Source organism: Nelumbo nucifera, chromosome 1, assembly GCF_055504915.1.
Source record: "Nelumbo nucifera cultivar China Antique chromosome 1, China Antique-T2T, whole genome shotgun sequence".
Classification (NCBI taxonomy): Eukaryota; Viridiplantae; Streptophyta; class Magnoliopsida; order Proteales; family Nelumbonaceae; genus Nelumbo; species Nelumbo nucifera.
The window spans coordinates 129,241,341-129,259,017 of NC_142649.1; the positions used below are offsets into that span (position 1 = coordinate 129,241,341).

At 38.3% G+C, this 17,677-nt stretch overlaps 1 protein-coding gene across 2 annotated transcripts in view; it reads left to right on the top strand.

Annotated features, from left to right (window-relative positions):
• Positions 1 to 4,092: 4,092 nt before the first annotated feature.
• Positions 4,093 to 17,677, top strand: part of LOC104613177 (apoptosis inhibitor 5-like protein API5) — a 31,750-nt gene continuing 18,165 nt past the window's right edge. The window contains exons 1-5 of one of the 2 annotated variants that reach the window (XM_010280897.3): positions 4,093 to 4,293; positions 4,422 to 4,513; positions 4,689 to 4,850; positions 13,877 to 13,976; positions 14,149 to 14,214. In XM_010280897.3, coding sequence (XP_010279199.1) covers positions 4,427 to 4,513; positions 4,689 to 4,850; positions 13,877 to 13,976; positions 14,149 to 14,214 — 415 coding nt within the window. In that variant the 5' untranslated portion in view covers positions 4,093 to 4,293; positions 4,422 to 4,426. The remainder of the gene's footprint in view (positions 4,294 to 4,421; positions 4,514 to 4,688; positions 4,851 to 13,876; positions 13,977 to 14,148; positions 14,215 to 17,677) is intronic. The other variant, XM_010280899.3, reaches the window with a different exon arrangement.

Consider the following 17,677-nt stretch of genomic DNA (forward strand, 5'->3'; position numbering starts at 1 on the left):
TTCCTGTAGGGTTCGGCCATCCATATGATGGATCTCCCATCCCTTTAAGTACTAGGGGTGAAAGTTCCATCAATATCAATAACATTCATATCGGTGCTAACACTATCATGATGCGACTGAATATCGTCGATACTTAACATGTTAGGGAATTGGTTTCAGGAGGAGCCGACCAACTTTTAAATTCTAAAAAAATAAAAAATAATTTAATTGGACTTACCTAGATTATCGATTCAGAATCCCAACTTGATTTCAACAGTTGAAGCCTTTCAACTCCAAGAGTCCAAGCCTCATAAATTGCTAACTTGAGATAAATGAGCTAGTTGAGCAAGCCTCTTCTTGTTGAAATTTCAATAAAGTTGAGAATTGGAGAATTAGTCAATCAGAGTTCAGATCACTTCAGACTTTAGAGAATGTATGAGAGAAGATATTAAGAGAATTGTTGAATTGGTGTGATGAGAATGGTGAAGGATAGGGCTATTTATAGGAATTGAAAGAAATTCAATGCCCAAAATACCCTAAAAACTAGTCATTTTTTAGATGTTGGGAGGGGTATTTTGGTCATTGTAAATTTATTTACCCAAAATGACCCCCCTAAACTAGTTGTTATATATTTGTTTGGGGGCATTTGTGTCATTTTTTCTCCCCCCATAACCAAAATACATAAATACCCCCTATATAGTTGTTTATAACTATTGGGGGGTATTTCTGTAAACCCCCCAAAAGCTTCTCGGGCGGGCCGAGTGTGGCCCGTCCGGCTAGTGGACCACGGGGCAGCATAATTGTGTCGTGTCGTGCTGGCTTGTGGACTCTGAACCCCAGCCCAACATGGCACGACCTGTGTGCCATCGTGCTGTACCGGTCCAAAGTCGGGTTATGGGTGGCACAGTCCGATTTACACCTCTAGCTTTGAAAGCACATGGATACGAGTGAAAGATATGGAAGCACATTGATACACTAGAGAAATGCATACAAATTCTATAAAATACATCAATTACATTAAATTTAAGGTCAAAATAAATACAAATAAGATATAAATACATAAGAAATATATATTTTAATGGTACATATGAAGAACTGTGTTATAATTAATATAACAAGATGCATAGATATATTACAATTTTGTTGACAATCTATCAATGAAGAGTCTAAGACTCATATTGTATAGATTTTTACAAATCAATACATGCACAGAGCCATTATTATGTTATATTCTATATAAGTTTAACACAAGATATATACAATTATTAATTACTATATTAATTATTTTTTTAGTTTTACTTATTAACATTAAGAAAAAAGTCAACTAAATATTAAAACTTGAAATGTTTGACAAACAATATTTTTTATAAGCAATAATTATGTTATTATAAAATGTAAATTAAAATATCAATTGATAATTTATAAAAAATATAATCTTAATTTAAAATATATCAAATCTATTTAAATTTATAATATACATCTCATATGAAAATTCATAACTTTAATTACTGAAATAATTATTCCATTATTATTACTTTTATTTTTATAAATTTCTTGAAATAAGAAATCATTTTTGATATAAATGTAAATTAGTGGATTTGATAAATTCAATTTAATATTATATTCTCAAATACTTTGTAAATAAAGTTTTTATTTTTTGTAAACAATAAATATGTTTTTATTTTGTGTAAATTAAAATATAAATTAATAATTTATAAAAATACATTAAAATTTTTAGATACATATTATGTACAAATTTATGAATTTTAAGTACTAAAATAATTATTATATTATTAACATTTGTATTTGTATAAATTTATTGAATAAAAATCAGTTTTTTGATATAAATGTAAATTTGATAACTTAATTTATTTAATTAATATTTTATAAAATATTAAATTTTTACTTTTATTCTTTTTAGTTTTAAGTTTGGAGTGTTTAACATAAACATATGACGTTTACCAAAAAATAACGTAAACATATAGTGTTTGTTTAGATTGTATGTTGACAATAAAAATTATTTTATTTCATTTATCACCACGAGTTAGAAGGAGAAATAGTGGCTCAAGCTGTGAGGTGCTAAATGACTTAGGAGTTGGGACTTGTATTAGTAACTTTGGATACTGATATGATATGTTCGATATGGGTTGTATCGATATTTCAAACCTTGTTTATATTATATAAATTGAATACTTGTCTTGGTTATGATGAAGATCAAAAAAAATAATTTTGGTTATATAATATTAACTATATCTTTACCCGGCCCTTTGCTTGCATACATAGATACATACATATATACACATGCCATTACACTAATTTTGATAAAAAAAACATTTATATTTCAAATTCCAATTGGAACACATTAATACAAAATATAACAAAAGTGATAAATTCCAAAACCTATCATTTTTTATTTATGAATACAAACAAATCCAAATTCCTCCTCTCATAATCCTCCTCACACCTTACCTCACATCACTTGCACATGCATTGGAAACATCTCGCATCCCATGGACAAAGACCCACCTCACACCGAATTTGGATTTCCTCCTTACGGAGAGATATTCTGAATACACAACTACAACTGCAAGGATTGAATATGATCTCCCTTACACCCACCTTCATCGTGTTTGGGTGCTATGTAAGCAAAAATTGTATTCACGTTATGATTTATGGATGCATGCGAATTGAACCACATATTAAGAATGTCTCCCTCTAAAATTAACATATTCTCCAGGTATGGGTGGATGCTATGAGATATGAGATGTTCAGTTTTCTCCATGCACGGTTTGCAAGTACTATGAGGTGAATTTACATCTGCACCCCACAATATATCTCAACCATGTATTGGGAACATCTCCCATCGGCAACTTCAAGAGATTCTTTCAATGCACGCTGAGGTGAGTGAGGAGGAAATCTAGATTCCAAATGGAGTAAGTTAATCCACTATCAATTAGGGGTGCAAGTCGGGTAAGTTGGACCGGGGTTATGGTCAACCCAGGTCCAACTCTAAAATTTGGGCTTTAAGGCCTGAGCCCGAGGTCAATCTCAATCTCCCAAACCTAAGCCCAATCCACATTGTAATTTGATGCACTTGGGTTGGGCTAAGGTTAGTCAATAAGCCCACTCTAGTATGTGTGTATGTATAAATTGTACAATTGGATTGGGTTTGAGCTACCTAGATAGACCCGAGCCTGACCCAAAAATAAAAAGCCCAACTTATTTGGTCCCAAACCCAACCCAAAAACCAAAAATAAAAGTCCAACCCATATAAAATTTTGGGTTGGGCCCGTCCAAGTTGCACCCCTACTTTCAATATACAACGCTCCCTTACAATTGTCATATTATTAAGGGCAAATAGTAAACAAGACTAAGGGTACTCCTACTGTTTCTCGCAATAAAAACAGTAAACAGGACTCAAATAACCATCTCACCTAAAGAGTTGCAACAGGTATCTCGTGAAGAGTTGTAGAGTTGCAGAGGTGCAAACAGTAAACCGCTTGTAGACATAGATGAATGCGTGGATCGAACCATGAATAACTGTGCACTATCAGCGATTTGCACAAATACGGTTGGGAGTTACCAATGCTCTTGCCTGACGGGTTCAAAAGGGGATGGAAGAAAAGCTGGACACAGGTGCATCCCTCTTCAACCTTCACTAACAAAACTTCATGTGATTCAAGTCTCCATAGGTAATATATTGGGTAAATTTCTTAAAGAGGAGGAAGATGGAATGTTAATGTTTTGATGACTAATAATAAAGGATAAAATAATCTTTTTTGTCAAAATCAGTAAAGGTATCTTAATCAATTTTATTTACTCAATTAGCTAAACCATAACTGTAGTTGAAGAAATTTATCCTATTATTAAGACTTTATCGTGAAGATTCCGATCTACTGTATCCCACATGAGACTAATAATATGGCATAAAAATTTTGATTCGTTGATTTCTCGTGTTTCGTGGCCGTCCGATCAGTACAGTTTCTATGTTGATGTCAATGCAATTATCTCCCAAAGGCAAAGAGTCGGTGTGTTGGACGGTCCTGATTGATGGGCATTTCAGTAAAATTAACATTATTGGTCCACTAAAACACCGCCTATTTCATACAGCCTACGGACTACGGTAAGGGCAAAGGGTAAGAAAAAACGCTGCGGCTTCGAAAGCTCGTTGCCTCCTCTTTCGGCTGTTCTCTGCTGTGTTCAAACACTCTCTTCCCCCCCTTCTCTCTCGGAGCTGCTTTTGGCTCTTGCTGCTGCTTCTTAGTTCTTACTACTTTGTAAAACTACAGTGAATTAAAGAAAACATTGAAACAAGTAAAAACCCTTCTTTTCCTTTTCTTTATTATCCCGTTTTTTCACTCTCTCAAGATCTCCATAAATCTCTATGATTTTTTCCCTCATTGTTCTTGATAAATTCCTCTTTTGTGTTCGACCTTCTTAAGCTGCAATGGCTGATGGGTCCGAGGAGGCGAACGATATCGAGAAGCTGTACGAGTACGGCGAGCGACTTAACGAAGCCAAGGATAAGTCCCAGGTTAACTTTAAACTTTTGCTTCTCTCTCTCTCTCTATGTCTGTCTGTCTGTCTGCTTACTTTTCTTTGTTTCGGGGTATTAATGGTGCTGTAATCAATTCAGTTTGCTGTTAATTATGTTTGTTTATGGAAATTTTGATTTTTTTTTTTCTGTTTTGGGTCTGGAATTGAGGCAGAATGTCAAGGATTACGAGGGTATAATTAGAGCAGCCAAGGGCAGCGTAAAAGCGAAACAGTTGGCAGCACAGCTTATTCCCAGGTTCTTCAAGTTCTTCCCCAGCCTCTCGAGTCAAGCCGTCGAAGCCCATTTCGATTTGTGTGAAGAGGAGGAACTTGGTGTGAGTAATAGGCTTTCTATTTAGTCTCTACGTTGTTTTTCCCTGTAAGTGAATATTGGTGTATGTTTTAATGGTTTACTTGATGGGTTTGTTTTAGCGTGGATATGATATTAGTCACATGGTCACACTGGAGTGATTTGTAGTTAATGCATCACATTTGACCACAACCATGTAACTCAACTAAGTTTCGGGACGTGGAGAAATATTGTCTCACTTGGTTCACATAGCGCTGGCGGTAGAGTTCTAGTTGAAGCTGAAAAAATTTCAAGTTGCAGAGTGACATCACATACTTTTTTGGGTTTGTATTTGAAGTGGAGTTTTAGTTGGACCTAACAGAATTTCAAGTTGTGGATGTAGCAGTACAGGCATAGTGCTAGTGGGCAGTTGGAAGTTGGATAGGCTTTATGCATTTAAGTTACATTGCTTCCTGTACTTGAGGTGGTCAGATGGGTAGGTTAGTTTTTAGAGGTTGGAAAATTGCAAAGAGTTACCGGCTGGTCAATTTTCTTTTGATATGGTCATTTGTGGTGTGCAGATCTTAGATTGGGTGTTAAAGTTTTATGGCTTACTAGGTGATTGATATGGTCTGTGATGCTTTAAGGATGAAAACTGCTGTTATATCAGGCTGATCTGTGGCTGATCTCTGTTAGATAGTGGGAGACTGGGCATTTGATTGCAAATCTTCACTAAGCATCGCTCATAATTTCTTTAGGGCTTGTGGTTATGACCAGTGGTGTAAAGCTAGATTTTTCTCACATTTCCAGTTGACATTGTGCTGAAGTTGCTATTCTTTGTTTTTAACATAGCAGTGCCATGTAGAGGGCTATTTCTGGGTTCAATGGTAAAATCTTGGACTGACAAGCGTGAGGATGCTAGTCCAAACCTGAGAGCAGCCATTTTGTGCAAGAAAATGTCAAAAGTTAGTCCATAACTCCATATCCAGTCCACCTCTCCAGAGTTATGTTACCTGGATAAAGCAAGGAAATAGCTGTTAGTATTGGATATGAAATTTACACTATAACTTGAAGCATCTGATATGACATGCCACCCTTGTACGGGTATCCAGGTATCATAGCTCCCAAGATCCCAGATAGCAGGAACCAACATTGGGTAATCACTCTTATGGCAGTTGTATGTAGTTTGCTTGGTGGTGTGAAGCAGGCCATTTTTTATTTTAATCTTTGAAGCAGGCATGGTGTCAGCTTCCATGTACAAGAAATCTTACAAGTATCGCTGGTCAGTAGTACCATTAAAAGCTTTGAAAAAAAAAACATACAAGCAACTGTCATTAAAAATATTATCTCAGTTGTCCTAAGTAGTGAAGACATTGATTAAACGATGGCCTTTAAGTTAGTGATTTTGGTCTGCTCCATGCAATCGAAGATGCTGGACTGAAAAAGATAAGCTTCAGATCTATGCTCTAAGCTTGAAAGTTAGGAACTCTAAATCTCTGGTTCTTCCTACACTCTTGAAGCACTGCAATTAGGATCAAGGGAAAGGTGACTTATGATTTGCAAACTCAATATTTTAGGCCTTCTAGGCAGAAGTGGGAAGCTAACTTGCACTATCATGCTGGCTTTTGGGTGTTCCATGATGCTTAAAGTGTTTCTTTTTTCATTTTTCTGGTTATAGTTTTAAGATGATGATATTTGTCATTACCATAAAACATATAGGGTTTTGCAGAAGTCTGCCATGGAGCATGAGGCTGGGGGACAGTTAAAATAATCTCTGTGCATGTGAACTGCATTTAAGTGGTGGCTTCTGGTTGTTCAATAATGATGAGGTTAGGTTGGAGATTGTACAGAAAATTGAAGCCACAGTTTCAAATTCTGAAATGGTTGACTCTATGCATATTAGGATTTTAAGTTGATGGGGAAGGTACATTTAAAGGGAGTTTGGGGTCTGAAACAGGTTTCAATTTCTGATATTCTGTCATTGGGGCTCTAATTTCCTTGAGGATATGTCAGGAATCAAGAAGACTCTAGGATTGGGTTCAGACTTCAGAGTTGCAAGTAGCAGGCAGCATTAGAAGGGGCAGATTTTGCCCCTAATTTTGTTGATTTAGAGTCAGGTGGAATGGTGGATAGCCCTTGAATTATTTTGATGGAGCAGATTTTGATTGGTTTCTTTAATAGAGATGGTGAAGTAATTTTTAGAGTTTGCTGTAAGGAGTACCTGAGGAGAAGGAGGAAGATGAGTATTTAATATGGTACGCAACAGCATAGCCCATCTAGCTGTTGATGAATTTGCTTGAGCTGTCGCAGCAATAGTCACTGAGGGGTTGGGGAGGCTGAAGATAACAATTTGGATTTTTGTGAAGCCTAATAGGTGTAATGGGTGCAAAGAGAGATCTTTGAAAGCTAGTTGGTTGAGCCTTCTGAAGAGAAACGAAGGGAGGCGCCAGTGAGAAAGAGAGAGAGAGCATGGTTTTAATTCAAATGAATCATCCTGTTTTTTTCTTTTTCTTTCAAAAAAAAAAAATCAAATGAGACATCCTATGTTTCAGATAATGTGATTGATCTGGATGTGGTGAAAGAGCAGACATCGAGGAGGTTGCTCATAACGAAGTTGAGCAAATAGCAGAGATGAACAAGAAATTAACTTTTCAATGGGATTGCAGAATCAGGTCATTGACTATTTTCACAGTGAACAAAGGGTCTATGAGATGAGTGAGAGAGGGATTGATAATTGATGTTAATAGAGTAACTAAATAAACCGTCTCTACTTAACAAAGAAAAAACTAAATAAACCTTTACTTGGAAGGGTTTGGTCCCCTCCTCCAGTTAACAGTAAGGGGCATTGATGTCAGGCACAATCCTTCTTATATATGTTATATGGCTTAAAATGTCCCCAATTTCCCTAATATTTCCACAACATATTTCCATTTCCATGGGTGGCGACACGAAATTTTACCGGAATCAACATTTCCCCAATGAACACTACCTGCACTATGTGGAGTACAAGAGATAGTTTCTATGACATATTTCCATTTCCATTTCCATGGGTAGCGACATGAAATTTTACTAGAATCGACATATTCCCTAGTAAAACACTACCAGTATTATGTGGAGTCCAAGAGATAGTATTATAACATAAGTTGGTGACAATATTGTAGATATATGAAGTAGCAATGTTATTGTCTACCTAACTTACATGATTACCACTTTGAGTTAGCTCAATATTCATTTCAAACAAGAAGTTAAGTATTAGTTTTTTGTTTATGTAATAGATAATTAGGTTGATCTATTACAACCATTTACATTTTCTAATTGTTAAAACTTTGCTTTAACTCATTCTATCATGAAGCTCTAAATCTTAAGGTTTACAGGTTACTTGCAGAACGTATTCTTTTGTCTATAACCTTAGTTTCTTAGCTCTGTTTAATGATTTACAAGATAATAATATAAAAAGGTATGCCTATACTTCTTTTATCATTTCACAAAATATCATTTTATATTTTGCATATTTTACAATGTTTCCACCATGTCTATAATTTTTACATATGGTATTTCCAACATTTCCGACATGTTTCTTATATTTGGGTGACAGACATTTCCACCGACATCGACATTTTAAACCTCATTAATGTAGGAGGAAATGCTGTAGAGGAAACTGGTCCATGGAATGAGGGTCGAGTACATTGAGTTTGGCGAGAGGGGGTGGGAAGGCAGGGGATTGACATAATAGGTCTTTCTGTTGATGTTTCCTTTGGTGATCTCTAATTACTCTCTACCTTGTAGGACTTGAAGCTTTCTATTGCATTGTCTTGCCAAAGTTTGCTCTTGAATCTTGAGAGATCCTTTGGGCTGTGGAGGGGCTAGTAGGATGTGGGTGTGTGAGTTCTGTCTTCTTGATGCTTTTGGGGTGTGAGCTTTGGGTGTGGTGTATTGTTTTAGATAATATAAATGCTATATTTGTTTTGGAATCTCTCTCTCTCTCTCTCTCTCTTTCTCAGTGATTGGTTTCAAGTCAATAGGTTTTATGAATAAGGACAATGGAGAGATGTACAAGGGGAGAAATACAAGTAAAATAAAAAAAACAGAATTTAATACAGTCCAGAGGCTGTGAGACTACTTCCTCCTCATACACCAATAAGAAGGATAATACAAAAACTCCCTGATATGGTAAACAGATCTCCAATGCAACTCCACCTTTAGCTAAAGAGCTGGCTAAGCTGTTGGCCAGACCTAAGAATCCAGCATAATGAGATATTTTATTTGGCTACTAGAGATTTGGCCTCTCTGGTACAATACTAATGATCTAGGAACCGTCACTGGTCACCCCTATCTCTTAACCAGCCAATTTCTTCCTGGGAGTTACCTACTTTCTTCTACCTCCACTCTAGAATAACCATGGGTGATAACCATACCGGCCCAAAATACACCTTAGATTTTTTTTTTTGAGAAAAGTTTGTCCATATTTTATTAGAAAAGGAAAAAGTACATGAGAGGATGTACAAAGCAAGGGGAAAACCCCAAAGGATTACAGAGGAGGAAGTCTATCACTATACAAAAACTCCAATAGCACACCACATTTGGCTAGACTATCTGCTATGTGGTTTTAGTTCCCTGGGAATCCTTGTCAGTCTTGTGTTTAAGCAGTTCAGGGAGTCCCTAGCCTCTGCCAGGTAGTGGCTTATGTACCAAAAGAAAACTTAAGCCCCCTCAAAAAATCTACTGCCAAAAATGAAGAAGATAAAATATCACTTTTAAATACAAAATGTATGGATAACCAGCTTCTCATGTCTTCAGTCCTCTACAGCTATATTAATCACCACGGATTCTGGTGATGCTTTCTGTTTCAAATTCTTAAGTTTCTTTCTGACCAGATGGCCCACAAGACTGCTGAAGGAACAACTGACCAGAACAGTTTCCCTTTGACAAGCCCTGTTCGCCCCATTCTTGCAAAAGGTCTTTGACTGAGAAGGTACAGCACCACTGCATATTAAGAACCCTAAAGAAGTGTCTCCACACAGATGGCCCACAAGACTGCTGAAGGAACAACTGACCAGAACAGTTTCCCTTTGACAAGCCCTGTTCGCCCCATTCTTGCAAAAGGTCTTTGACTGAGAAGGTACAGCACCACTGCATATTAAGAACCCTAAAGAAGTGTCTCCACACAGATGAGCTAAAGCTGTAGTGTAAGAATAAATGGCTGACTGATGGCCCACAAGACTGCTGAAGGAACAACTGACCAGAACACTCTCCCTTTCCTTGACAAGCCCTGTACGCCCCATTCTTGCAAAAGGTCTTTGACTGAGAAGGTACAGCACCACTGCATATTAAGAACCCTAAGGAAGTGTCTCCACACAGATGAGCTAAAGCTGCAGTGTAAGAACAAATGGCTGACTGACTCATCCTCCCTGCTGCACAGTACACATGATCTGTCTTGGACAGGGTACCCCTTCTTCATGAGCATTTCTTTAGTCAAACACTTCTCTAGGGCTACCACCAATGTGAAGAATTTCAGTTTAGACGGTGTGGCTGAACCCCATATGGCCTTGCTGGGAAACAAGGGTTCCTTGGGGCTCCAACCAGACTTCTGTAAAAAAAATTGACTGTGAAAACCCCTGTTGAAGTCCACTTCCAAAGTCTGGAATCCTGAATCTGCCAAAAGTTGATTCTGCATTAGAGTTAACAGTTCAGAAATTTGATTAATCTCCCAATCATTGAAACTCCTAAAGGAGGGGGTCCAGCAGATTGAACTGTCACTCATCCCATAGCAGTCTGCCACCCAAGCCAGTTTGTTATCCACCATGTTAAACAGAGAGGGAAACCTGTCTTTTAAGGCAAAATCACCACACCAAGAGTCCAACCAAAATTTCACCTCCCTCCCATCCCCGATTTTGAAAAGCAGCCCCTCACTAAAACTATTGAAGACTTTTGAAATGCCCTTCTGCAAGCTGCAACCATAGGATGAAAAGGACATTTCTGCATCCCAACCATTGCTACACAAACCATATTTCTCAGCAATGACCTTCCTCCATAGGTTGTTTGGTTCCATTGCAAATCTGCAGAATCATCTGCCCAATACCTCAAAGACCATATTTCCTAAATTCTTGTCCAATAACTGAAGGACCATGATTGCCCAAGTATAGTGGTACAAGTCAGGTATCTGACCTGAAGAATTTAAACAAACATTGGGCCCAGGCTCATTCAAATTTTAATGAATGCTCAACTTGAGGCCACCTAAGTTGCAGCCCTACCCAACCCAGGGTGCACCCATCAAAGTTTAACTTGATGGATCCAAGAGATGGGAGAGTCTAGATCTAGATGTGAGAGTACTAGTAAAAAAAATTAGATGAGAGTCTCTCTCAAAGTGTATGAGAAAGCTAGAAAAGAAGATCCCTCACATTGCCATTACTTATCAGTGGTAAAATCCTAGAACTTCTTTATAGTTTGAACTAGTGTTTTAAAACCTGAACCGGTGGACGACCTGGTTTTCTTCCCAGGTGAGTTCACTGTTTCTACTGTCCAGGTTGAATGGGTCACTATTTTATTAATACAACAGATCTGGATCATCAGACTAGAATATTAGGTTAGATTTATCTTATATACATGTATAACCAAATATTAGGTTATATAACCAAATATTACTATATTAGAGAATGAAAGAGAAAAAGTGAGATGCAACTAAGCTTTGGTTGTTGTGGACTTGTCATCACTGCTTGGTGGTAGCCCGCCTCTCTCTCTCTCTCTCTCTCCTTGTCAATTGGATCTTTTGATTTGACTGGCTGATTTGATAAAGTTCTAATATTTAAATCTTGTTTAGAATATTTGACAGTTTGATTGACTTACTGGTTGAATACAGTCTAATATTTAAATAGCATGATTTGTGAACCATAGATCGAGTTAAATGGTTCAGTTCAGTGGTCTAACTGTCTTGGATGAATGAGTTTTGACCAGTGTTTAGAAAACCGGCCAGACCGGTCGGTGGACTGTTGAACCGTGAGTCCGTGACCCAGGACCTTGGCCGGTTTGGTCATACCCCAATAACCACACTTGATAAAAAACCGGTGAAAACCAGCTGTCTGGCCGGTTTGACCAGAAAACTGGTCCCGGTTTTGTGAAACCACCTGGGTCCTTAACAATTGAAATTTTAAAATGTTTTTAGCAAGACTTGAATCCATGACCTCTAATTTCTATATATTGCTCAATTACCATTAGTTCACCTCTTTACTTGTGATAATTAATTGCTCTTTAATGTACGCATTACTTTATTATACACATATTTTAAAGAAAATGTAAATTAAGAGACTTGAACCCTAGTCATTTGCTTTATTATGTGACCTGTAATATATATATATATATATATATATATATATATATATATATATATATGTATGTGTGTGTGTGTGTGTATGCCATGCCATCACAGTTCGGCCCCGGTTGAACCTCTGACCCATGAACCTCTCCCTTCTCTGGTTTTATGCGCAGTCCGGTTTTCTGAACATTGGTTTTGACCAAGTGAATGCTTTTTTTTTGGCTTATTTACAGGTTTGGGGTTGAATTAGACAGTCTTATCCTACTGGTAATGGGTTGAGTAGTTTGATCATCCAAGTCAATGATGGCTTGAGAACACTGGTTCGTGCCTAGTGGGCCACTATAACACAGATGAGATCAATAAGAACACTGCTCTTTTATTTTTATAGAGAAAACCCTAATCATTTTTCTCTTGGTACTCTTAAGAATCTCTACGTAATCTTTCTTTTCAAGGTCATAGACTCTTAGGAGAGAGCCAAGATGAGCCAAGTAATGCTGAAATGTCCCGTGGAGGTCTTGGGAGGGGTAGGCTTCCTAACACTTGGCTTTTTATTTTTTTATTATTTTTAATTTGCACATACTGGCCACTCTCAGACTCCAAATAAAGTGGCTGTTGACCTGTCTTCAGAATCATGAGCTGGATTACAGTTCAGAGGATAAGTGGCAGTGGAAGTGGAACTCAGATGGTGTGTTCTCTGTCAAGTCTCTGGCTTCTAACCTCTGTAGTAGGGGTGTTCCTGATTTCCTTGGCCGTCAAGTGTGGAATCCCACCAGCCCAACTGAATCTAACTTCCTAGTTTGGATTACGGCGCTTGATAAATGTCTTACTAGAGCTAACCTTGTGAGAAGGGGCATTCAGATTTTGGATCTTTCATGCAGTTTGTGTGGAAGTAGTGCTGAATCCACCGACCATTTGTGCATCCACTGCCCGTTTTCTTCTCAGCTGTGGAGTCACTTCCTCAGATGGGTTATGCCGAGGTCGGTTAAGGAGCTGTTGTGTTGCTGGAAGCTCATGGGTTTGAGCAAGAAAAAGAAGACTGTTTGGAAGACGATTCCAATTGCTGTGTTTTGGTCCATCTGGTCTGAGAGGAATAGAAGGATATTCTGTAACAAGGCTTCAAGTCCAGAAGAGATAATTCAGAAAACAGTGGGCAAACTGATGTATTGTGTGTTTGTGTCTGAGGATTTCAGAAATTGTAATGTGTCAGCTGTTTTTCTTTCCAGGTCCTGGTGGAATGTGTAATTGCTGAGTTGATCAGTCGGCCTTTTCTGGGACTGATCTCAGCCTCCTTTGTGTATTTCTTATCTCAATAAATATTACTTTACAAAAAGTTAATTTCCCTAAATCCCTGGAGTAAAGGTATAGGGGATTAATAATCAGTAGATGGTCTTACCTGGGGCTTTGCCAAGAAAATAGATATGGGGTGATAGGGAACAGGTAGGTTGTCTTTGCTGAAGCATGTCACATGCGTTGATTTCATGTGAATCATCTCTCAAGTTCTGTGGGTCATTGTGACACCTGTCACCATCTTAAAAACTGAAGCATTCTTTTTTGAAGGGCTTTTTGCTCTTCTTTCCTGGGATGTCTGCCCCATCCAATTGCATCATAAACTCTTGAGACCCAGAATTTCCACCCTTCACTTAATGTCACATTAATTGCTGAAATGGTGAAATGCATTGGTTAGATGTCCTTTTGTCAATATGAATAATGTTTTATTTGTATTTGAAATCTAGACTCTAATTTCTGTTTACCTATGGCTGCAGATTCGAGTACAAGCGATCCGTGGACTTCCTCTTTTCTGCAAGGATACTCCAGAATATGTTTCTAAGATTGTGGACATTCTTGGCCAACTTCTTACTGCTGGTAAGTTAGTTTTTGAGTAATATTTTAGGTTCAAGGGGGGAGGTTGTAAAATGTGGATGTTGATGGGGTATACATCTCTTTTTGTGGCGTCTGGCCCTGCTATTTTATAGTTTTTATAGTTCAACTTCTCTTACCAATAAAAAAAGTTTATGCTTTTGGTGCTTCTCTTCAGAAGAAAATGTGGAGCGTGATGCAGTACATAAAGCCCTTCTATCTTTGTTAAGGCAGGATGTAAAAGGTAATTTTCTTCACTACTGAAGACCTAAAAATCTTGTGTCAAATGCTATTTGTTTTGGAGAACTTTTCTATTTAATCTTTGTACTTGCTATACAGTTTTTGGCATGAATAGAATTCTTTTCTTTTGGTACTTGTTTATTTGGCTTTGTCATGGGCATCTCTCTCTCTCCCTTCCCTCTGCAAGAGGTGGTCCTTTACTGCGTGTTGTTTGCTAGGGACATTATGATTCCAGGATATCTGTACAAGGGTTAGCCAAAAAAAGATCTGTGCAAGGGTGTTGTATGGTGTAAATTTCATATTTGACACCTTATTTCCAGTTGTCCTTTTCCACATCTGGGTAAGATATATTATATATTGTTCTTTAATGGAAGCAAATATAATAATATAATTTTTTTTTGATTGGAAATGGAAGCAAATGTATGAATATTACTTTGATTGAAAGAGTCCAAGGGTTTGGTAAATCATACTGTAATGATACAGAGCCTATCATCATGGGCTGACAGTCGGTAGCTGATTTCTCCATCCATAGGCCTGTGCAGCATGAATATGAGTTCACACTACCAGTTATGCTCAAGCTAAAGTTCAACATATGCTCCTTAGGGAATCCCAGACCATTCGTGTGAGAGTTCTCCATGATTGCAATGGAAACTTCATGGTGTAATATTTGGGTCCTGTTGGGGAAGGTGACTTTCTAAGGGCTGAAATCCTGGCCTTAGTTCATGTGCTTATGATGGGTTTTGAATCAGGTTGGGAAAAGAGCATTGTAGAAGGGGCTCATATTATGGTGAGATGGGTGCAAACTCTAGACGAGGGGCCCTGACATCTAAAACAATTAAAGAGGCTAGGTATTTATCTGCTACCTTGAATAGCTGATCCAGATAGGTGCTAAGATCAAACAACATGCCATCTGATAGCCTACCTGGAGGAGGAAGTATAGGGATGTTCATTGTGGTGCTCTCTGGGAGTTGTCCACCTGAGTTGGTTGTAGAATGAAGCAAAAGGCCATTGGCTGTTAAGGGGAAGAAGATAAGAGAAGCTAAAAGTCTGGCATCTAATCTGAACCATTCATTCAGATGGATATTTGAGCAGCTAGAAAGGTGACAGCTGTATTAGTTTTCCTTTTAAGTTTAATGAAAGTTACCGTTTCCCATAAAAAGAATATTTGAGCAGCTAATGAATTGACTGATGGATAGTCTTGTGTGGGGGTAACCAGTTCCACAGAAGAATATTCTTTCCCATAAAAAGAATATTTGAGCAGCTAGAAAGGTGACAGCTGTATTAGTTTTCCTTTTAAGTTTAATGAAAGTTACCATTTCCCATAAAAAGAATATTTGAGCAGCTTATGAATTGACTGATGGAACCAAATTTCAACTTAGAGATGGAGAAGTCTGAACTGATGGGAAGCCGAAGTGGAGAAGTTTTTCATTTGGTGAGTAGATGGAAGTCTGAACTGATTATTGAAGCGAAGAAATTTTAATTTGAGAGTGGAAGGGCCAGAGGAAAGAACCTGTTAAAAATTAGGGAGGATAGGAAGGCCACGATACTATTGTTTGAGGAAGCAGTGGCATGGTTAAAGGGCTTTATTGATGGTGTTATACAATTGGTTAGGACAATAGGATGGAAAAATGTCTTTGAACTGGGAAAGAAGAGGTACGAAGTGGAACTGAGATGCAATGGTAAAGGCTAGTTCATCATGGTCACAGAATATTTCGATGCAAGAGGACAATTGCTTTGCTTACCGGAAGGGAAGAAGAAACAAGGTTGGATGGCCTTTGCGAAGGGGTTGCAGCAATTTCTTGTCTCTGTCAATGTGGTGTTGGAGCAAGAACGAAGTTCAGCACCCATTAAAAGCCTGGAGCAGCCATTGAAGAAGAGCTCATGCAGTGATGGTGAACTTATTTCGAGCTCTAATACAGGGGGTGAAGCTGTGGTTTGAGGGTGAGAAAGAAGACTGGGAGCGGAGAATGGTGATCTCAGCAAGCAAGCAATACAAGATTGGAGGAAGGTCCTAAACTCAGTGGTGCACAACTTGAAGATGGAGTCCAAGGTTGCTCTGAAATTGTTCTCAGACAGGAAGGCAGTGTTGAGAATTGACGATGAGAAAATCAGGGGATTTACATCTTTTGAATGTGAAGAAGGTTTGATTCAGATTCAAAACTGGAAACCGTTGTGTAATGAGATGGGACATGTCTGCGGAAGTTTCCTGCTCAAAATAGTAGGTCTTCCCTTCCATCTCTGGAGTGAAGCAAATCTGGGAAATATTGTGAAGCTGCTGGGCGGAGAAATGGAGGAAGTCCAACTGCAAGATTTTCGTGCCGCTGTGGTTAGGATGGTCGGGGTGAGACCGGAATCGCTCCCAAGAACAATAGAGGTTCTTGCTGAAGGTACATGGTTTAAAGTATGGTTAGTTTCAGAGGTGGAGGCAGAGCTTTGGGGACAAAGACCCAAGGTAGAAGATGATGCTGATGTGGAGGGTTGGATTACTAGGGGCCTACAGCTGGAGGGTAAGACTGAACATAGGGGGCAGCTTAGAAAGGAAGCTGAAAAGTCGGTGGGAGAGAACCAAAAGCCACGAAATCTATTAAAAGAAATAAATTCAAAATTTTTTGAATTAGCTGGTAATTCGAAGGGACAAGACACTTTCGCTGACGTGGTTAAGAAAGGGAGATTTCTGCAGGCCGGGTCATCTGAACCGGTGGGTGGACTGATCGGCTCAGCCAGAAGGGGGAATCCCTACCCACGTGATTGTTTAAGTGAGCACGTGGGTCGGGGGAGATAGTTGGGTCTTCTTCGAAAATTTTGGATGGGGGCGTTGTAGGTGATCTCAGGCAGTCAGAGCGAAGCTCAAGTACTCTCCGGTGGGTGCCTTGCGCAGTTCCTGAAATACCCAGGGAGGGACAAACATCACAAGACAGACCAAACCCCAGGTACGATCGAGCTCATCTCGAGGAAAAGGATGGTTTCGACGAGGGCTGGGTGGACTGCGAAATGGAGGAAGAAGACGTGGAAGAAGTTTCGGATAGCTAGTCCAATTTAGGTAGTGTTTTGGGTGAGAAGTTTTCAGAGGAAGAAAAAGAGAGAAAAGTAAGGTGGAAGAGCAAAAGAGGTTGTACTACTAATCACATTTGCCACCCTGTTTTATTTATTCCATAATTGGGTAGAATTGCATATATACCCCTGTTAAATAATAAAGAAATAAAAAGAGGACAAAGCCTAACTGCCGCCACATTGGAATTACATAAATATAAATAGAGAAACTGACTTCTAAAAACATGATATCAATTGCATGAATTAGTAAAAATCTTTTTGTAATATAACTTGATTTAGATGCACTTGCTTGTTATCTTTAGTTTTTCCCCTGATATATCCAGAAGTGTTGTTGTCAATGTATAATAACCCTTGTCATGGTACATTTAACATAACCAGGATATTCTTTTCTGTACCAATTCATGCTATATGATTGT